This window comes from Acinonyx jubatus, chromosome D3 (assembly GCF_027475565.1).
Source record: "Acinonyx jubatus isolate Ajub_Pintada_27869175 chromosome D3, VMU_Ajub_asm_v1.0, whole genome shotgun sequence".
Classification (NCBI taxonomy): Eukaryota; Metazoa; Chordata; class Mammalia; order Carnivora; family Felidae; genus Acinonyx; species Acinonyx jubatus.
The window spans coordinates 32132789-32156075 of NC_069392.1; the positions used below are offsets into that span (position 1 = coordinate 32132789).

The 23287-nt window shown below is 40.7% G+C and overlaps 1 protein-coding gene across 7 annotated transcripts in view; it reads right to left on the bottom strand.

Moving 5' to 3' along the window:
- Positions 1 to 23287, bottom strand: part of LOC106989609 (piezo-type mechanosensitive ion channel component 2) — a 462833-nt gene that overhangs the window by 226888 nt on the left and 212658 nt on the right. For all 7 annotated transcript variants that reach the window (XR_008291831.1, XM_053206463.1, XM_053206461.1 and 4 more), the window contains exon 4: positions 16144 to 16186. Coding sequence is in view for 6 of the 7 variants with exons in the window: in XM_053206463.1 (XP_053062438.1) it covers positions 16144 to 16186 (43 nt within the window). In the remaining variant the exon portion in view is untranslated. The remainder of the gene's footprint in view (positions 1 to 16143; positions 16187 to 23287) is intronic.

The window sequence follows — 23287 nt, forward strand, 5'->3', positions numbered from 1 at the left end:
TTTATGAAGAGAAACTATATCACATGGAAACTCAGGACGGGGGGCTGGGGGGGTGCTGTCCAGAAAGAGGTGAGGTGACATAAGGGAAATGTCTCCGAGATGGCAAGATTTTGATAACAAAGCACGAAGCAAAGGGTATTCCAGATAGAAACAGAGTCTAGAAAGTATGGGGCGGATTCTGACTCCAATCTTCAGAAAACCTGAGTTATGTGTGTAGAAGGAAGCAGTGGGAGACAATCTGGAAATGTGGGTGGGTCCCCAATTTGGGAAAATGTAGAAAATTAAGGTTGAGGAGAGACATTAATTCAGTGGGCAAATGAATAATTTCATTGTATCTGTTTTAGTAAAAACAACTTAGTTTTCCTGTCTTGAAGCAAGGGATATGGAAAAATTGGAACACGGCAGGAAGGTAAGACAGAGAAGGTCATTTCACATTCCCAAGGAGGAATAAGGTGGGCCTAAACCGAAGTAATGACAATAGGAAGTGTATGGCAAGGAGGGAATGAACCTCAGAGCCTTTTCAGATGTTGGGAAGTGTTCCTCGAACGTGTGTAAATCCGTGCAGTGCAGGAGTGAGGCGAGAAGAGGGATGCAATCACTTGAGGCCAGGAAAGCGTAAAGAACACAACCAGTGACATTCACACCATCACCACTCTGGCGGCGGGATTCCCCCTGATGGGTTCCACCCGGATTCACATCTGAGAGGTTAGCAAAGCAAAGAAGTATGCAGGCTTGACGATCAGAGAGACCTAACTGCCACTTGCTCGTGTGAAAAGAAGTTACTTCACTCTTCACTCACAGGTCACTATGGAAACGAAATGACCAAGCTATAGAAAATGGTGCAAAACTGTAACTGTGTGCCACTTCACATATCTTGTGTGCAGACGCATTTATGTGCCTACGGGCATGTGTAAAGATAGATCGGGAAAAAGAAGAGTCAGAAGGAACTGTTTCCACTTTGGTCATCCAGGATGATGCATTTCTAAGGGTCCGATGGAACACTCAAACAGTTCCTATGACATACACTTAACACAAACTGCAACTTTCCACAAGCAATAATGGCTTGGCCTCTAGCTAAGGTGTTTAACTGGAAAAGACATTTCAGAATAGTTTGAGCTATGAAAGAGCTAATTTCAGAATTGCAAGTAAGACGTAGAGCAAATAAGAAATCTGAACCCCATGCCTGTATCGGACTATTAGCATAAGTCTCCAAAACATTCCATTTTATAGACTCAACATCCAAATTCTACGTCCATATCAAACAGCACAAATTTCCTGTCTATTATTCATCATGCTGTCTGCACCAAGACTTGAAACCTTTAAGTGATATATTACACAGTTCATTTGTTCATGTTACTAATGAAATCTAAAACATTCCTTCTGGTACCTCTAATTTTGTATGGAACAAGGTGCCAAGGTAACCACCTGAGAATTTAGGTTTTTAGTTCAAGACTGCATCATTTTCCATAGGACCTGATCTTTATCACTCATTAACTCAGACTGTTTATATTAGTCACAATGACCTGATTTAGTGAAGATGGGGATTACAAATCAGAAAATCTTTTTTTCCAGCCATATTTTAAGAGAGAGATAAATTTCAATGAAGGATTACATCTTTTTTTTTCTAGAAGAAAAATAGATCTGTTCACCAAATACTTACTGACTGATGTCCTATACTTGAATTTAAAGTCATTTTCTAAGTTGTGAGCCAAATTCCTATGGTAAAGCTTTCAACAACGTAAGAAATGCAAATCACCTACTTTCGTGATACCCAGACATACACACACACCTCTGTACATATATTAGTCTGTGGCTTTTAATTTGTTTCAAGTATACACAAGATATTTTGGCAGATCAAAGAAAACAGCAAATCTGATCAATTGCAAAAGAAATGTTAATGCATTTCTATATGTTACATGTTATATATAACTATATGTAACTATATGTCATATGTTATATATATGTAACGATATGTTATAGAGACGTAAAGCCTCAGATGTCAAGATCTTCTGGCTTTTCTTCCAATTGTGTGGGAATTACAGGCACTTGTTATGCACTGAACGTCTGTGTCCTCTCAAAATTCATATGAGATCCTAACCAGCAATGTGATGGTATTAAAAGGGGTGCCTTTGGGAGGTGATGAGGTCATGAGTGCAGAGCCCCCATGAATGGGATTAATACCCTAATGAAAGAGTCCCCAGCGAGCTCTCCTGCTCTCTTTGTGCCATGTGAGGACACAGTGAAAAAAATGCTGTCTCTGAACCAGGAAGCAATGCTTCTGGCAGATACTGAATCTGCCGGCGTCATGATTTTGGTCTTCCCAGCCCCCAGAACCATGAGAAATAAAAGTTTGTTGCTTAAGCCACCCAGTCTGCAGGATTCTGTGACAGTAGCTTGAATGGGCTGAGGCAACACTGAGTAAGTGCTTATAACAAGAATGAATGGGACCTCTATCTACTATCTTATGCTGAAATGTGGCTATCTCATGACAGGGAGTTTAAAGAAAAGCTAAGACTGAGTTCCCTCATCTTACAGGACTTTAGACTAAGATAAAATCATTCAGTCGGTCTTAGAACATAGTGGTCTTCTCTCAAGGTGCCTAGGGGGACTGCTACTCACCACGGCCTTGCAAATCTCTGATGTACACATTCTGATCCCAAATAGTAACATCCTGCTAAGCCAGGCTGGGGGTGTGAGGATGGTCACCCTGGCACAGTCCACAGTCCCCTTGGGAATGGGAAACAGAGGCAGGTGTGCTTCTAGTCCCCCTCCACACCCAGGGCAGATATCTCTGCCCACCAATGGCACTCATTTTTGCCTAAAAACTTTTAAGTTGAGTGTTTCAGTCAGCCTCTGGCAATAAATCTGAGTACCCTGGTTACATGGTTATAGAAAATAATATTCCTTGTTTTGTTTATTTATTTATTTTGAGAGAGAGAGAGAGAGAGAGAGAGAGCATGTGAGTGAGTGGGGGAGGGGCAGAGAGAGAGAGAGGGAGACAGAGAATCCCAAGCAGGCTCCGCTCTGTCAGCACAGACTCCAACGTGAGGCTCGATCCCGTGACCTTGGGATCATGACGTGAGCCGAGATCAAAAGTTGGACACTTAACTGACTGAGCGACCCAGGCTCCCCAAAACAATATCCTTACTTAGTCCTGTGCTTGATTCTTTAAAGATAAATTTTTGAAAGGAAAGGATAAAGGGAGGGTTAGAAAACATTTATTAAACAAAACTGTTACTGACAGAGACTATTTGACATATGCATACTACCCTCATCTGAGAGAACTGATATCCTGTGACTTTAATGAAACCACAGCCAATGTCGGAGATTGATGGTGAGACGCAGGGAGAATCAACCTTTCTGATTCTCTGGTGTTTTTTCCACGCTTGCCACATTGTTTCCAGGCAAAAGGAGCCTATCTGTTTGTTTTAGTCTATATGCGGAGTATATCAATAGATTGCCGTGAATGTTTCATCGTGTCGGCCCTTCTTTGAGCCCTGGGGCTCTTGGTTTAGCCCTTCTAATGGTGTGGTAAGAATTCTGGACTGTGTATCAGCGGTAGGTGGGTCTGAAGCAGGAAAGGTAAGTCACTTGCTTTTCTTAATACATGCTTGCACACACACACACACACACACACACACACCCCCATCCAGCAGGGCACATGAAGAGTAAAGGTCAACAGAGTTATTTTTGGCAACTGTCATTGAGGCCTAAAGCAAGAAAGTAGGTTGAGTGGTGGTGTTCAGAGATTAAATCCATTGTCTACTGCTTCCGAGCCACGTGGCCACTGAGGGGAGGGGCTCTGCGCCTTGGTTTCTATAGGCATAAACTGGCTTGGTGCTATCAGCCACTGCAGGAGACTGTGTGCGGGTGATGCACACACAGTGATGTCTACAGCGCTTGGCTGAATATTATTACTTGGCTGAATGATGACATAATTAGCCTTACTAAATGGTGGCAAAATAATTTCATTAGTAATAAAATTCCATTTCACGGAGTTTTATGAAATGATCTGGATCTGCACGCAGATCTGGGCTTTCACCAATCTTGAGTTTAAAAGCCGACTTCTAGCTCTCCTGCTTAATTTCTCTACGCCTAAATGTAACCATGTGCAAAAGAAGGAAGAAGGGTCCTCTGGGGTCTCTGGAGTCTCAAACGGCATGATTCTAGGACCCCAATTTAACTCCTATTGGCCATGTACCTCCGGGTAATTGAGGGAGGAGAATAAACATTTGCAGATTCTATACAATGAGAAAGAAATACAATGATGTCTTCATCTAAAACAGGGCTTTTTAAGTGAGGTTCATTTACTGCGTTGTGCTTCTAAGGCTCTTTGAATCCCCTGAATCTTCAGCATGTAAAATGTTCTGTTTATGTGAGTATGAGAATTTTTCTGGAAAGCCTATTACTTTCAGCAGATTTTCTAGCAATCTATGACATGTCACCACCTATGTCCCCCAAAAATTTAAACCAAAGATTGCTAAAGGTTCATAATTTTTTCATTAAAATAATAATATGACAGGGGTGCCGGGGTGGTTCAGTCGGTTGAGCGTCCGACTTAGGCTCAGGTCATGATCTCACGGTTCGTGTATTCAAAGCCTGCACTGGGCTCTGTGCTGACAGCTCAGAGCCTGGAGCCTGCTTCGGATTCTGTGTCTCCTTCTCTCTGTCCCGCCCCCAGTTGCCCTGTCTCTCTCTCGTAAAATAAATAAACATTAAAAAAATTTTTACATAGTATTACAAATAATAATAGTGCTATTTCGTACTCACAAAATAAATCAATACCAAAGATAAAATTGGAATCTAAGTTTTTTTTTAGTTTAGTGTCAATTAAGATAGTTTAGCACTGGTATCTTATTTCAGGTCTTCCAAAAGCCCGCCTGGAGTGGAAGCCCTGGGTGCAGGTGGTTTATTTGGGAAGTCTTCTGGAAATTGCAAGAATGTGACAGCGATGGATGGAGAAAGAGAAGCCCACAAGGGTGTGCCGTTGATAGGTCACTGCTGTAAGCGGCTCCTAGGAAGCTTTTGCACACTCCAAGCGATGCCCTCTGGATTCTCCACGGCAGCTGCAGCACCTATATCCCTATATCCACTTATTTCTTCTGCTCACCGATGCTTCCTGGCCTTTCACTGCAGGCCCTTCCGGGCTGCCCTGCCTGTGGATGGAGCAAATTTCCTAAAGGCTAGAGAAAGCCCCAGGGCAGAGAAGCAGAGTGTTGCAGGCACTAGATGGAGAGACAGCAGCCAGAGAGTGGAATCAGCCAACTGGACGTGGCCCATTTCAGAATTCTTCTCTCACACACCACATCCAATCACCCACTGAGTTGTAACTTCCCATTTTAAAGCCTAAAACACATTTGGCACACATCCTATCATATTCAGTTGCCCCTGCCTTAGTTCAGGTAGGAGTAATCGCTCCCCTGAACTACTGCAGTGTTTTCCAGTTCATCTTGCTTGCCTAAGCTACCCTCTGGTCCATGTCACTGCCCACGGGATCCTTCTAGAAGTACATCTAACAGTACCTTCCCTGGGTTTCACACTCTTCAGTGGCTCCCAACGCTGTCAAAGATTATCCTGATGGGTTTCCCACCCGTCCTCAGTTTCATTTCTGTCTTCATTTGTGCCCCTTGTGCTCTGTCTCTAACATCTGATGGTTGGTCTCCAAAAAAAACACCCTTGTAAACCCCGCCGGGGCAGTTGCTGCAGTGATGTTTCAGAAACCACTCTTCCCTGCCTCTCAACTAGGCAGCCAGGCCTCTGCTCGTGCCCCCGCAAGCAGGCACATTGCCCCATTTGTCTCTACTCCATTCTGTATTATTTGCATCATTATGGTCATACCTGGTACATAGTAGCCCCTCAAACACATTTTCAAACCGCTGCACTAAACAGTAGCACATAATCGCTGCGTCATAGTTTATATTTACATATTGGTGTCTTCTAGAAGACCAAGACCGTGTCTTTCCATCCCCTCCCCCCCAGCCCTCAGCGTAGCAAGAATACTATGTGTTCAACCAATGCTTGTCAGCATGAAGCATCATAAATGCTGGCACGGTAGACTGTGAAAGTACCGAAGGTAGAGTCACATAAAAGTGAGTTCATATCTTCTCTTTGACACTCACTAGCTGTGTGGTCTTGAGCAAATTACTTAACCACTCTGATGTTGCTTTGCTCATTTACTAAATGCGGGTGGCATACTCTGGTAGATTATATAACTTCTTCCAACGGGACACTCTCCTTTCCTGAAACAGTAGTATACACTCCTGACCATTCCCGTGTGACTTATAGTGCACCTCTGCAGGAGGAGTGTGCTGCTTTGCCTACAGACTGTCACTTGGCCACGGGACCTGCCTGAGCAACTAAAAGTAAGCGGAAGTGTCTCATCTCCCATTTGAGCAAACACTGGAAGAGCCACCGCTTGCCTTGGCCATAGCTATGTTCCCCAGCCACAAGAAGGGCATGTGCCAAATGAAGGCTTGGTTTCAGCCTGGATCCCAGAATGAAAAAGGCTTTTGGAGAAGAGCCACAGTTGGTCCACAGCCTCTGAAACCAACACCTAATATGAGCAAGAAATAAACCCCTGGTCTTGTAAGTCACTGGGATATGAGGTTGTTAGCTAGCCTAGCATAAGTCAGTAGAATCCAACTCCTGAATGTTGTAAGAATTCAATAAATCAGATACGCAAAGTGTTTCTCAGAGAGGCCACCATTCTATAGGTCTTTGAAAAATCTAACTCCCTTACCCTGTCACGTTCCTCTGAAAACCCAAATCTATCCCAGAGGTGGGCATAAAGCAGAGGTTTGAAAATGTTCAAATTGTCAAATAAATGAATAAATGCATATGTTGGGCTTAATTTTAAATACCAAAATACAGACACATCTTTTTCATCTAGTCATTTCCTGCGTATAAATGACTTTGGCAGGGTGCCTATGTGGCTCAGTTGGTTAAGCGTCCAGCTTCTTGATTTTGGCTCAGGTCATGATCTCATGGTTCGTGAGACCGAGCCCCGTGTAGGGCTCTGTGCAGACAGCGCAGAGCTCACTTGGGATTCTCTCTCTCCCTCTTTCTGCCGCTCCCCCACTCCTGCTTTTTCTCTCTCTCAAAATAAATAAAAAACATTAAGAAATTACTCTGACAAATATTTTATATCGTAATTTCAAAACAGCTTGCTAAAGCTTCCAGGAATATTTACATGGGGTCTAAAGGAATTCAAGAATTTAGTAGCTCATCTTTCAGAAAACCAAAACAGGGCAAATCATTTAATTGAGAAACATCTATTGTGCACCTACATCTATATGCAAAAATACCATTGGCTTAAATGCTGTGAGTGTGAAAACACATTGCCAAAGCCCAGCTATGATTTCCCTTGATTTACTCCATAGACCACAAGACTATAACAATGCTGTGATTTGAATTTAATGTGTTTTCCTTTCTGTAGGCTTCTCTGAAAGGCAATATAAGGAAATACTTGTCTTGATCTAAATGAATAGGTATTCAAAATCATCCATTTTATCCCACAGACATGACCTTAAACAATTAAGAAACATAAATAGTGACTCTAGACATTGATATCTTTGTTTCTGTCAAAATTGATTTCCCTTAACCATCACATTTCTTGGATGCAAGTTTCCATATGGAAAAGCACATCATAAATCGATCATTGGAGTGCACCTTTCCATTATTTTCCACATTTTATAGAGCATTATCTGCAGAAACAGCATTAATTTCAATAGCACAGCTAGTGAGTTACACATAAAGCAGGAGGATTGAAAGGAATTTGAAAATTTGCCTTAAATTTCTCAAGGAATCAGTTAATTCTCCGAAGCCAAAAGAAACTAAAATTTATCAGGACAAGCAGATTCCACGGGCCTGGGCCAACAGAGAAATGCCATACTAATATTTATTTGCAAGGCCATTTATCGAACACTTATTAAATGCCTGTATTTGCCAATGTGTGGGCCAGCACTAGAGGCCATAAGATGGTGAGACAGAGGTCCTGCCCTCAGAAGGATAGGTCTAGTCTGACCTGATATGCACTGATAAGTACATATAAGATTATGAACATACCTGGTGGCTTTGTTCTAACAGAAGAGCAGGAGGGGTTGAGAGGACAGGAGAGGACCCTGAGGGTGGTGCTCAGTGGGGCGAGGGGAAGGTTCTGGGAGGAGGTGGGGGCTGGGCGCAAACAACCGTGAGTGTCCTGAAAGGCACCAGAGGCAGGAATGGGGGAAAGCTGATGAAACGCGGTACAAAGAGTCTGCTAAGCCCTCCCCTGGTTCTGTTGCCAGAATCAGGTCCTCACTCCTATCTTCCTTTATCCAACCACTTCACAAAGTGAGTTAGATGCCAGGTGTCTCGGTTAACAAGACAGACACAGCTCCTGCCTTGGTGGAGCTCTCAGTCCTGTCAGAGGGAATCTTATGCTGGGAGGCAGCGGGTGCCAAACCCGGCGCATGAGACTCAGTAGTTTGAGAAGAGAGACTCGGGATGCTCCGTGTTAATACGAAGGTCAGCGAATTAAGTAATTGCTCACACTGACACAGAGAATAAAGCCACATCCTCCTCCCAATGCTCTCAGGGATGAGCTGGCTCCGGCTGCAGGCTCCTCCTACAGGCCACCACAGTGCAGGAAAAAGGAGATGCTGGGACCCTGCTCTCCTGCCTCCTAAGAAGCGCACTCTTGTACAGTCCCTTTCCACCCAACCCCTGAGCTCCTCGCCACAGAGGACTCAGTTCTGTACTCAACACGCAACACGCGTCTGCTGAGCTAGCACACGGCGAGAGTGTCCTGGGCACCAGGGTATCAAGGCAGTTCCATCCTTCACACACTCACAGACTTCAAGGTCCAAAGGGAGAGAAACACAGGAAGTAAGGTTCAATACAAAGTGTCCATGTATCACACCATATGAGGTAACTGATCAACTATGCCCACATTTCATCCAATAAGGTATGGCACTAATATGGCAGCATAGAAGAATGCATGAGGTATGATGGAAGAGGTGGGGCCCTGGGAGGAAGCCATCAGGTAAGGTTTTGCAAAAACAATAATATTTAAAATTAGAATGGTGGGTAGATGGTCTTCACGGGCTAGATGCGAGGGAGGAGCCTGACAACAGACAGGCTGTGGAAGGCTGGTGAACCCCCCGAAGACAAAGCCATGTTCTTTGAATTATGTCTACATTGGCAAAAAAAAAAAAAAAATCCTTGGAATATTTGCATTTCATCACAGCAGGCTCTTTTACGGTGATTTATATTTTAAAATAATCTTTGAAGGGGAAAGATACTTCATTCCACAATTCAAGTAGAGCATCAAATAAAGTCACATGCAATACTGTTACTAATAATCTAATTTGAGGTACCGTGCTGATTATACAGATTCATTAAGAATAGGCTCTCTGCTTTTTAAGTAAAAAAAAAAAAAGGGTGGAATATCAGTACAAGATTGTTATTTTAAAATAGGCAGCAATAAGACTTCCCAGAAAGTAGGAACTTTTATTTCTTTTGGCAAGTTACTCTGCAGGAACCTATTTACTTGCTAAAAGTTTTTTTTTTTTTTTTTTGCTCAGATGAAAAGTGCAGCTTTGGAAAGAGAAAGCCATTTCAGACCTTGCTCAGAGCTTATTGTGACAGATATTACGAGTGCCTTCTACCTCTGTCACGGTGACACATCTTCTTCCCCCTAAATTATTAGCAAGGTGATTCTCTTTGGGCCCCAAACTGTGAGTCACAGTGACAAATGCCACTTCCAGGTGGAAACATTTAAGGGCCAGTTTGCATTGCTGCAAGCTCTCCTTCCAGGCTTAAGCAAACTCAGAAGCATCCTGTTGAGGCATAAGTGCCACAAGGTTGAAGCCGGAGAACGGCAGGCCATGAACAAGGCAAGCTGCCCTCTAGATCATCTGGCCTCCTCATTAGACTTTGCCTGAGTGAGAAAGAAACGTTTGTTGGAGTAAGCCCCTGAAAATGTGGGCCATTCCCTAGCTGATACATTTGCTTAGAACATGTGGAGTATCAGTGAATTTCCAAAGCCCCACCCATATGCATCACTTGAACAGAGATTAATGAAGGACTGTGATTTGGAAACATTTACAATCATTAATTTAGACGATCTGCACAGGAAGCTGAGCTTCAGATTGAAGTCAAACTGTTAGGCACAGATTTTTTTTTTTATAATAACAACAAAAAACCCTATGTCTGCTTTTGTTATGTAAATATCAATATTGTAGCAGGGCTGAGAAGGCGGTAAGGAAGGTCAGATCCAAGACATATGAACCTATACCTTTTGTACATTACAACACACTCCTATGCTGAAATCCTAAAATAAACTCTTGATATCCTCCACAGAGGGGCAATGTGGCTGTCTGCAAGGTGAAAAAACACATTGTCGCGAATTCAGCCACATAAACTGTGACGATGTGTATTTACTCTGAGATAATGTATATAATCACACAGATTCCAGAAAGGAAATGGCTAAACACCATCTCACAGGCAAGTGTTCCTGCAAGGAGAGCAGGCAGGGCAGATCCCTTAGGTCTTGCTTTCGGTTACAAAATGTACAACAAAGGGAGTCTTTGCTTTCTTATTGGAGAAAACTTTGAAGCTTTAGCTGACTTAGTCACTTCTTTTCTTTAGATGTGGCCACTTTAAAATAATCTGCTAGCAAATAGATTGATGGACAAACTTCAAAGGACACAGCGATGAAAAGATCAATATCTCTACACAATTTTTCTAAGGAACCCGATCGCTTCATTTAAGATATAATTGGAATTACCTTTAGGAGAAAGAAGAGGTTAAACTCCAGAAGAAAAAAGCACAGCCACATTTAACAGCACTGCTCGACAGTCTTTGCAACTGTAAATGCACAATAACCTCCAAAATCAATATTTGTCCTATATTTTAAAATGCTTGATGCGGGGTGCCTGGGTGGCTCAGTCAGTAAAGCGTCCAACTTCGGCTCAGGTCATGATCTCAGGGTTCATGAGTTCAAGCCCTGTGTCGGGCTCTGTGCTCACCGCTCAGAGCCTGCTTCAGATTCTGTGTCTCCCTCTCTCTCTGCCCCTCCGCAGCTCGCACTCTGTCTCTCTCTCATTAATAAATAAAACATTAAAATTTTTTTAAATGCTTCCTGCAATGCAGAGAATACTCCCTGTGCATAAATGAGAAAACATAGGATAACATAGGAAAACACAAGATGACATTTTAAGGTGACATCTAAAGATCAGGATGATCACCCAGCTGAGATTACACGTTAAACAATGAAGTATTGCACTTGATATATTCCTTAACAATATTTTTATCTGCACATTTGTTTGGAAGTATAACAATTTTAGGGAGGCATTGCAGCATGAACTTTATACTGCCTGGTTTTATTCAGATAAGAATATCCAATAAGATGGTGACTGGAGATTATATCCCCAGAGCTATAAGGACATGGAAAATAAAACAACACAACACAAAAGAGACCTATAATGAAGAATTTAGGGTGTTTGGTGTAAAAATCTTCATCCTTGGAACCAGGCAAACCTGGAAATGAATACAGGTGAGTACTAATGCAAGTCAATGGCCATGACTATATGGGTAGATTACTGGATATCTTTGAGTTTCTTTACCTGTGAGATGTCAACCACAGTCTATGGTGGGGGGGGTGGGTGTCAATAAATAAAGGCCAGTTGCCTGTTTTTGTAAATAAAGTATTATTGGAATATAGCCATAATCACTGTCTGTGGCTGCTTTCTGCTAGAAGGCAAAATTGAGAGGTAACAGAAACTGTATGGCCTGTAAAATCTGCAATATTTACTATGTGTCCTTTATAGTAACCATTTGCCAATCTCCAGTCTGTGTGGTTGCTATATGGACTAGAAATTATTTAACATAGTGCTTGGTACACAGTAGCTGTTTCTTTAGATCATTATTCAAGTAAGGAGGGAAAGGTTAAGGTCATACAAATGTGTATGACAGAAACACATAGAAAATGTCTCAACTGCCAAATCCTGTTGATCAGTGAATCCTTAATCATCTGAGAAGAAGCTCTTGCCCAAAGTGCTCTTGCTTCATGTAGTTGACAGCAAAGATCTTAACCTGTTCTTTACTCGTATGGGAAAATGATGCAGGATAAATGCAAATTAAATGGGCACTGAGATACCATTTCTCACCTATCAGACTGGCAAAAACCTCAAGTTTGACAGCATGTTCTGTTGATGAGGCACTGGGGAAATAATCACTCTCCTGCATTGCTAGTGGGAGCGCAAACTGTCAAAAGTCGAGAGAGTGAAACTTGGCAAAATTAGCAAAATTCCGTATAAATTTACCCTTTGATTGTCCTTGGGAATCTAATCCCTAAGATAATCTGGCAAAAGCACAAGTGTGCACAGGGTTATTCATTACAGAGTTCTTTTGGAAGAGCAAAAGACTGGAAATAGCCTGAAGGTCCACCCACAGAGTACTGGCAAAGAAGGAGTTGAAGCAAGTTGCTTGTGATCTATTTTCCCCTGAATACCAAGGAGATACTGGGTTGAGGGAAGTAGGTAAGTGACCTGGTTTAGGTTCTGTGTAAACATATTAACTAGATCACCGGGCAAACAGATTAATTAATTAGTTTTTCTTTCGCTAGGAAGAGAGTCCTCATCAATGGAATGTGTCGAGCAGGAAAGCCCTGGTTCAAGATGTTACAATAAACAAATCTTCAATCCATAGATGGATGAGTTATGACTCTTTGGAGAAGGTCACATTTCTTAGGCATAAAACTAGACATGTTGCAAAATCAAATGCTTCCTTCTACATGAGGGACTTGCAAATCTCATTAGAAACCTCAACTATCACTCTGGGTCAAAGGGGACAGAGCCGGTATGAAAAAGGACCTGAGGAGTCACATGGGCTATCCTGGATTTCTCCTTACATTACCAGTGTCCTTTGGTCATTTGAATCCCTGAAATGATTAGTAAAGCTTGATACTGGATAAGATTCCAGTCTCATCCTTTGTGCTGGCTCATCCACACAAAGGAGTGCCACCGGCAGGTTCATGGAGTGATGAATACCTATCGACACTGATGGGGAATGATCTCCACAATATACTCTCAAAGTGTAGAATAATGGGTATAATATGCCACTCTTCATGCAAGATAGGGCAAGGATACAGATACACACGAGGACTGGCTTGCACGTGTGAAAATAAACACCAAAAGGTTAAACCAAAAGCTAATAAACATGGTAATTGTAGAAGGAGGAAGGCGTGGGGCACAGGGGAAGAAGATGCATGTGACATTTCTCTGAAAACACGTTATACATATAAAAACAATATAAGTGGTACATGGAGATATATACATGCGATGTATTCAAAAATGAAATGTTAAAAATCCATTGACATTAAAAAGGTTCTGAAACAAATGAGCCAAGTTATATATAAAAAGTTAGACTACGATCACATAGAAAATAAACCTTAAGCAACTTTACTTTTACTTTTCGTTCTTTGATTGTACATCCTTAATGTAATACGAAGTTAAGACAATGAAAATTTAATTAATTAATTTAATGTATTTATTTTACATTTTTGTTTTTTTGGAGAGAGGGAGAGAGCATGAGCACGAGCAGGGTGGGGGGAAAGACAGAGAGGGAGAGGGAGAGAGAGAATCTTAATCAGACTCCATGCCCAACACAGAGTCCAAGCCAGAACTGGATCTCACAATCCTGAGATCATGACCTGAGCCAAAATCAAGAGTTGGACATTTAATCGACTAAACCGCCCAGGCACCCCAAGACAATGCAAGTTTTAAAGACTTCATTTAACATTCTTAGTATTAATTGTAATATTAGTGTATTATTTTTAAATTATTTTATATAATATTTTATATATACTATATATTATATATATATACATTAAAATGAAATAAGTTTTGTTAAGAACCAAACAAAACTTTATTTTTCAGTGAAAAATAAAATAAATACAAATATAGTACCAGAGAAGTTAAAAATTCTGTAGGGCTACATTTGATCTGGAAATAATGTATGAATTTAGGGTATTTTTTTAATTAAAAAAAAGTATTTTCTACCTCTAACATGTATTGAAGAAACAGCCCGGAAACAATGATGGTCTAGAAATGATGGGCATCCCAAGTATTTAGACTGTGATTTCAAAATACCACTCTCCAAAAAGAAAGTAGGGCTCCTTGGAAGAATGCGTGACTCTGGGTCCGGAATACCGGATAGGCTTGTACATAGAACTGTACTAGAAACACGGAAACTATAAAAGACTGATGGTCCTGTGTCAAAAGGACAAAAAGCCAAGGTGAAGTTGTTCCCAGTGAGTGAAAGGGAACATGCTGAATTGACATGAAATAGAATGAATAGAGACACAATCCCACAAACAGACAAATCCAGAACGTGAGACATTCTTCAAGACAACTGACCTAGTTTCTTGATAAGTCAATGACATGAAGAAAACAAAATGAAGTTGGTAGGGAATTGTTGTCTGTGATATAACAACAAACAGGAATGTGTGTGCTTCAATAGCACCCTGATTCAAACCAGTATCTTTAAGATGGCATTTTTGAGATCATCAGGAAACGGAAGCATTGAGATACCAAGGGCTTTTTTTTTTTTTTTTTAAGTTTATTTATTTTTGAAAGAGAGGGAGAGAGTATGAGCTGGGGAGGAGCAGAGAGAGAGGAGACAGAGAATCCCAAGCAGGCTCTGTGCTGTCAGTGCAGAGCCCAATTTGGGGCTAGAACTCATGAACCCCAAGATCATGACCCGAGCCAGAAGTCAATTAACCAACTGAGTCACCCAGGCTTCCCACCATGGACTTATTGTTATTTGCACTTGGTATGATGGTATTATGATTCTGGAAGAAAACACCCATTTTTTTTTTTCAGAGATGTATCCTCAACTTATGTAGGGAAAAAGTGACATGATGTCCGAGGTTTTCCCTAAAATAGACAAGAAAAAGAAAACAGACGAAAGAAATATCCAGCTTCCCACTGAAGCTGGATAATGACTTTCAATTTATTATTTTCACCCCTTTGCTTATGTTTGGTGTTTGTCATTAACATGAAAGAAGAATCAAGAGAAAGAAAGATACTTTGGGAAAAGACTTCACACAAAATGAAAGAATGATAGGATTTTCTATTCTCTGTTTTAAGTTGGCCCATGATATCTGCCTATCTCAAGCCAACCTCGTGCAATAACCTTCAGAATAAACTACAAGGATTTACGAGGAGACCAACAGCTATGGTGCTGATTTTTGGTGGAAGTTTAAGTGGAGAGAGAAATAAATCTCTGAATCAAATAACAAATGATACAGGAAATGCCACCATAGTTAGCCTGGTGAGCCTGACAATTCTTATTGTCTCTTGCTAACGGAGAAATGCATTAAAGTATTTTATTATTTCTCTAAGCATTCTGTCAGCTTGATTAATACACCTAAAAACACATTTCCAATGTGATAAAAAGAACTAGTCAAAATCTGCTTTTAGAGTAAAAAATAAAATAAAGTCACTTTCCTCTATTCCAATAAGTTTGTACCGACTTGGGAAGCTCCATAGTAGACACCAAATGAGAGACGTCTGTCACACAAGCTGCCACTCAGTTCCAAGGCAGGTTGGTTAGCAACCTTATTAACTCTACCTCTACTTTGATGGTATAATAAGTCCATTTTGTTTTCTTTTGGGGAGATGCTGGTGTAGGAGTGCCTTTAGCTAGGAGAGACATGATCTCAGCTTCTAACTTGCAGCGACTAAGATCTAACAATTGTGATGACTGGAAAGGTGTCAATATCAATGTACATTTCTTTGTGCTAAAACTGTACAACTAATGGGACACGAGCGGTGATAAAGCTAGAAAAGAGCAAACGACTTCCCATAATTCTCCAATTAGACAACTCACGTTTGATGCTGTTTCCTGATTTAAGAGGCATTTTCATATAAATTCCTCCATCTGATCTCCATGTTCACCCTGCAGGCTGGCAGGGATTTTATCATTCAAAGGGCTACTTTACAAGGAAACAGAGGCTCTGGGGGCAAAATGATGACTTCCTCATGGGCATAGAGTCCCTACAGCAGTGGTGACGAGACCACTGATCTATCATCAGTAAATTACTTAGAGTGAAATAGGACAGGAGAACCGAAAAGTGAAGCCATGCTAAATGCTGCTTACCTTTCAAAGCCAATCTGCCGAAATGTCTTTTCCCATGTTGAGCCTGTAAACGAGACGAAAGAACATAATTAACTGATGTACCTCAAGCATGCAGTTAGTTTTGTCCTCTTTTTGCACACCCTGGTAGATACTTGGCTTTACAGTTACATGGGATGAGTTTTCCCTCAAACGCATCGTTCCCACCACCAGTCCCCAAATGGCCCTTTTAGAGAACATTCCACACAACGAACGAGTGACAAAGCTCTACCTCCCTTTCCTCTGGTTATACTGTAGGCCACAAAATCACACTCTAAGAGTCCGAATGCATCAGAATAACAGGAGTAAAACGCTCCTGTCTAAATTAACGCAACAGCATCTTGTAAGTTGTAGTCGCTAAAATTCAACTTTTAATTTCATGTGGCACATGGAAAGCAAGATGGCGCCCTCAAGGTCTAACTCATTAAACACCAGGCCTTTTTCTCACCAGTGTTGAAGCACAAGGATGAACAGTTCTTTCTTTTTAAAGCTAAACATTTAAATCAGAAGTCTCTTGCATGCAAAACATACTGTTTCCAGTGACATGATTTAAAGAGTAGTATATCCAAATCCATAAAAGAACAGCTGGGCTTTAAAAAAAGATTTTCTATAATATTTTTCATGTAATAATTCTTCCCTACCTTATAGGTATAATAATTTCCTGCGAACCTGATAGACAGAAGAGTGCTAAATTTTTGTTTTTTATCAAAGACCACTTTAATAAAAACTGCATTAATAGAAGTTAAGGGTTTGTACTAACTCATGGTTTGACGATTTACATGAGTCAGTGGCAAATACATTTTGAGTTCAGCACTCACTCACTTAGCCCTAAATTCGTGAGTTATGCTTTGCATTAGCTTGTTAATCACAGCAGATAATCACTGCCCTTCTGTACAACTGATTTCTGCAAACAGGAAACGGGAGATTCAGCACTGGGTCTCCAGAGGCAGATAAAGTCTACCCTGTTTGTTTTCCCCCAAGTCACAGTGAACTACGATGGTGCTGTATCTCTTTCTAGAGAATTCGGCTTCAGATGCTTTACTGTCTGGTGGCAACTCAGCGTCTCCTAGAGTTAGGCTTCCTGGAAAGGCAGGGGATTATACAGTGGTTTCCCTGGGCCCTCTCTGAAGACTGAGTCCCAAGAGAGCATGAATATGATGTTTGCCTTCGGTTCATATACTTGGTTATGACGAAGCATTTTAAACAAGTATTCTACATAATAAAGGACTACATTTTTGTTATGAATTACGAGCACACACACACACACAGATTTAAAGCAGATTCAGGCTTATCTCTTTGGATGAAGTCACTCTTATCCAATTGAATTCCAGTATGCTTTGCGGAGTAAAAGTAGGAGTCGTGGAATTTTAGTTAACCAGCCCAGGAATGTCCATGGCTCCTCATCCAGGGGAGTGGGCCCATATGAATGTCATCTGTCCTGTGAGTCACAGGCAATTCAAAATCCCTATCTCAGGAATTCTTGGAAGACAATTATCCTGCCCCTGAGATACTAGCAATTAAGACCCTGGCAAAACATAACAGAACCTGAGTCAGAAACCACACTGTATTCAAAGACAGCTGGCAACAGCCTGGCCCAAACAGAGAAGTGGGAGAGATTAAGAGTCTCCTGCCAAGTGAGAACCAGACAGTCTGAGCTCAGACCGAGTGGCAAGGGTCTAGGGGAGGCTGAAGGGGTTCATGAGAGGGTCCGGACGCTATTCTCGTTGACTTGCTTCCGGTGAGAAACAAAGCACCTTTACATTTTTTTCTACATTTTCATTTTTTTTGCCCAGATCTGCTGCATGCATCCCTAAACTCTTTTTTCAAATACATTTTTAAGAAAACTCCCCTTTTTAATAGATCTATTATCTATTATCTATTATCAGGCTCTTAAAACATGAAACTTTAGTTAAGAAATAGGTTCCAGGGGCGCCTGGGTGGCTCAGTCAGTTAAGTGTCCATCTTTGGCTCAGGTCAGGATCTCGCAGTCCGTGAGTTCAAGCCCCGTGTCGGGCTCTGTGTTGACAGCCCAGAGCCTGGAGCCTGCTTTGGATTCTGTGTCTCCCTCTCTCTCTGCCCCTCCCCCCCAAAAAAAATAAACTGAAAAAAAAAAAAAAAGGAAATAGGTTCCCTCTTCACATTTCTTAGTAAACTCACTCAAATAAGCAGAACAAGATAAAAGTTTTTGGTGCAAGACTCCCAGCACTCCTTGGAATAAATTTTCTTCAGCCACTCAACCAAGCACAATAGAGATGGTAGAAAAACGACTTCCTTCTAGTGGCCAGATACTAACTTAATTGATACTTTGAGCATCTTACCTACAACTGGCATTCATCATTGTTTGCTGTGGATACTCTACTAATCATCTTACTGTGTTAGTTATACGACTGAATATATTAAAATATGGTTTCTGCCCTCCAACACCACATACCCTGGAGGTTTGGGTTTTTATGTCTTTTGTGAGCACTGAGTCATGATGAAATGAGAAACACACAATAAATGAAACAGACATATCCAGATCCCTCTGGCACCAAGAATATTTTTGGCAGCTCATTATTCAGTTGTTGGGGAATTCTTTTAAAGCCATTAACCATGTTTTACATGGTAAGGTAATATTATTCTCCTTTGCTGGAGCGGTCCAACAGGGAGAGAGAAAAGTAGGGAAAACAAAAGTAGCTGGCAGACTTCCTTGATTCAACACTTTTCAAATGAGGTTTATAATATGGAGAAGTCTAAAACATGTTCCATTCTTCAAGGGAAAGCAAAGGACAGCAACAACAAAAAGAAAAATATATGGCATAGAATATCAGATACAAGGCCTAGGGGCGTTTTTCCTTTCTGATTGTAGATGGAGTCAGAAATAATGAATTAGGATTCTTTAGTTCTAAAAATCGCCCTTGATAGCACCAACATCCACCAGCAGAACTGAAGCGTGGAATGGGGTATGACAGCGTCCAGAGGCTGCAAACAAACCAAGACTCAAGGCCCTTCAGTCTGTACAGCAAGTTCCCAAATCGATGCTGTGTGTGCCCAAGGTTAACAAAATGCCCTGTAGCATCCTGCAGCACAGACTCTTCAAGGGGGGCACCACCATGCAGAGAAGTGCAGGACATTTCCTCCTTGAAGAAATGAATCAACCATCGCTCCTTTACAGAACAAACAAAACACTATCCATTCTCTCTCTCCCTCTCACCCCCATTTTCCAATTGGCATCTGAAGATCCAAGTTCCCGTTCTTTCCATAAGAGAAAGAAGTTATGGAAACTTCTTTTCTTGGGAACCGTCTTCCCCAAGCCAAATGGGTGGGTTCTGCTGGGGCTCCCTGGCCCCGGAGGCAGGGAAATCTAGACTTGGGGCCACAGAGTCAACGTTCTGAACTTCCTTACTAATTGCTTTGTCATCCTGTCTTCTTGCCTTTCCATCCTTCTTCACCTTCCTTTCCTTACTCTCCTTGCTATCATTTGTCTCTCACCCTGATCTGACCTCAATATGGAATTCAAAACAATTTTTTAATTTTACAAAGTTTTCTGTGTCTGGTTATTAATTTCAGAAGCATGTGAGAGCCTCCAGTAGAAGACATATCATCACACACCTTCCCGTATGATCTTTCATCTAGGACCTGTGAGTTTCCAAAACTATGTTAATTCTGTTTAGCACTCAGCATGACCCCTAAGAGTGCGATTTATACAAATATACATAGACAGAAGGCCACACGCCAAAATGTAACCTGAACATGATGGGACGGGGTCGATTAATTTTGACTTCTTCAAATTTGTTTATTAGTAGTAGTGTAAAATCGCAGGGCTGGGCCTGTTGTTTGAAACCAGCCATTCAAGTTCCAGGGTGTCCAACAGGTCCCTTTCAGTTCGTAATTTTCTGTTTTTCATAGACGTCAATTTACGTCCTTCTGTCATAAATTGGTCACTCGCTTTATTATGTTTCCTCAGCGATTACTTTTATCAGTCATTCTTTCAATCTGTTGCTCAATTTCTAATACAAAAACAAAGTAACATGATTTTTCCTACAGGCTTCATAATGCACTGGTAGACCTGGTGGCCATATGGGGCAGAGATTTTCTTCCAACTGAACAGTTTTAGCCCAAGTATGTCTCAGATGTTGAGAGCCACTTGAACTTGGACCTACACCTCTGCTTTTTTTTTTTTTTCCAAAATAATTAGCAGAAAAGGACTAATAATTCATAGAAGTGGTAGATGTTTGCCAGCACATTCCTATAAAAATGGAAGTACTTTTTATATATCGCAGGGGCCGCCAGGCAGCTGAACGTGTGGCCTGGCACAGAATTCGGTGATCAAACACAAATACCAGGAAATTAGACCGCTTACAAGTTTTCTGGTGGAAGCTTCATTTACATTATTTTTAACTCCTGAGAGATGTTCACATCTACGCCACAAGTCAAGATTGTACCATGCATCTAACGTTGAACATAATGTGAAATTCTAGGAGAAAAATAGATTCTTCTCAGTTGGCCAGCAGTGACAGTTCACTTTGCGAATATGAAGATGCTCTTGGGTTGAACTGTAGCTAAAAATCTCTTAAACCACAGAAATGGCTGTTATAATGAATGATATGAACCCAAGTAATGCAATTTTCCCAGCCACTGAGCATGTCTGTAGCACTCTGGGTTACATGGTGAGAGATCCGTCAAATTTTCGGCATCCTAACTCCCAGATGAGATTTGCTAGTAATTGGTTAAAAGTCATTGTAAAAGATAAAGAAAAAAAATTCTTCACCATCCCTTATTTAATAATTTTCATATTCAATGACATGTATTTTCTAAAATATCATTTTCCCCTCCACCTAATACTCTTGTAATGCCCATCATGTGCTGCTCTGTCGTGTAAATAGATGACACGCCACTTTATGTACACAGTAAGTGTCATTTAGTTGCACGCTTTGGTTTTCATTACACTTACCCTTTGTCAGTTCTTTTCGTAATAGGTCTTTTTTTTTTAATTTAAAAGAAATTTATTTTTAAGAGAGGGGGAGAGACAGAGTGAGAGCAGGGGAGGGGCAGAGAGAGAGGGACACAGAATCTGAAGCAAGCTCCAGGCTCTGAGCAGTCAGCAGAGAGCCCGATGCGGGGCTCGAACCCACGAGCCACGAGATCATGACCTGAGCCAAAGTCGGACACTCAACCGACTGAGCCACCCAGGCACCCCCATAATAGATCTTAATTTTCCATCATCTAGAGATGATCACTCATGAATGGTAAGGGTCAGAATTCATAATTCTCACGAACAATATGGTGGCATATACAGAACACATCATCAACAGTATGTTTTTCAAAATAAGCGACTTTATTTTTTCCCTTATTTGTAAAATAATATATAGTTGACCCTGGAACAATGTGCGGGTTAGGGGTGCTGACCCACGTGCATTTGAAAATCCGCATATAACTTTTGACTTCCCAGTAACCTAGCTACTAATAACCTATTACTGACCAGAAGCCTTACTGATGACATTAACACCCATTTTGTATGCTACCAGTGTTCTATGTTGTGTTCTTACAATAAAGTAAGCTAGAGAAAAGAAAATGTTATTAAGAAAATCACAAGGAAGAGAAAATACATTTACAGTATTGTACTGCATTTACCAAAAAACATCCATGTATATGTGGACCCGCACAGTTCAAACCTGTGTTGTCATTAAAGGGTCAACCAACCGCAGATCATCACAAAACATGAAAATACTTATAATCTTTTATTTTTGCATTAACACCCACCCCCATGCTAAGACTCTCACATTCATACCTGCACATATAAACTAAGGGTCATCCTATTTTGAAACCTGCTTTAATCACTTAGTAATATGTAATATAGCTTTTCCGTGTGAATAAATGTAGGCATGTAATCATTTTATTGCCCATATCGTATTCTATAATTTTTCAAAAAAAGTAAGTCCTTATTAATATGTAAACTATATCTATATTTTTGCTAATACCATAAGCATGTGTTAAATACCTTTTTACATATATCTTAAACATTTGTTCAATTAATACTTAAGATAAATGCCTAAAAGTAAGAGTTAATGTATCATGATCTATGCATATACATTAACATGTATTAATATACATTGTATATATATATATACTGCATATTAAAGTATATACATATATTATATATACATGTGTATATTTGATAATATTAATCAAAAATTTACCCCCAAATTTTATTCAGATACATGTAACTGACTGAATTCCTTTTACCTTCTATAAAACATTTTAACTTACCTTTTTGTAATTAGTAATGAAATTCAATAAATTTTCCTAGGTTTTTAAGATTTTAATATTTTCTATTATGAATCGCTTATTCACGCTCATTGTCCATTTGCCTATAGATGTTTGTCTTTTATCCAATTGATTTATAACAACACGTTATATATTAGGGTTCATAATCCCAAATATAGTATGTCTGCAGGAAATAATTTGCTTTTTAGACTAAAATGTTGAATACCTAATCATTTTATTTTCCTGAATAGAATCGATGACTGTCTGCATTATTAATTAGTTTCTATCATTTTAGCTTTTTTCAGTCTCTCAATTTGAAAGTTTGTTGCCTCAGTAAGTAGGAACAAATATTACATTTGTGTTTTTGTATCCAAATATCTCATGTCCAGGAGGTTTTGAAAGAGCACTACACGTTTCATGCTGTCATCTGAGCTGACTGGTCAGTATGCGACAAAATCCCTTACCCGTATTCATTCTTTGTGGAGACTAAGACTAGCCTATTCAGACATAGTCAACAAGTCTATTCACAAATATGCCACTCTCCTCTATGAATGGAGGCTGTTACAACACGTGAAAGATTTTCTTTTGAGAAACTATCTTCAAAGTACTCTAAAATGAAATGTACCTCCTAAATAATGAATCCCCTCATCAAATAATGGATTTTTAAAATGAACTGTTGTGGGGCGCCTGGGTGGCGCAGTCGGTTGGGCGGCCGACTTCAGCCAGGTCACGATCTCGCGGTCCGTGAGTTCGAGCCCCGCGTCAGGCTCTGGGCTGATGGCTCAGAGCCTGGAGCCTGTTTCCGATTCTGTGTCTCCCTCTCTCTCTGCCCCTCCCCCGTTCATGCTCTGTCTCTCTCTGTCCCAAAAATAAATAAACGTTG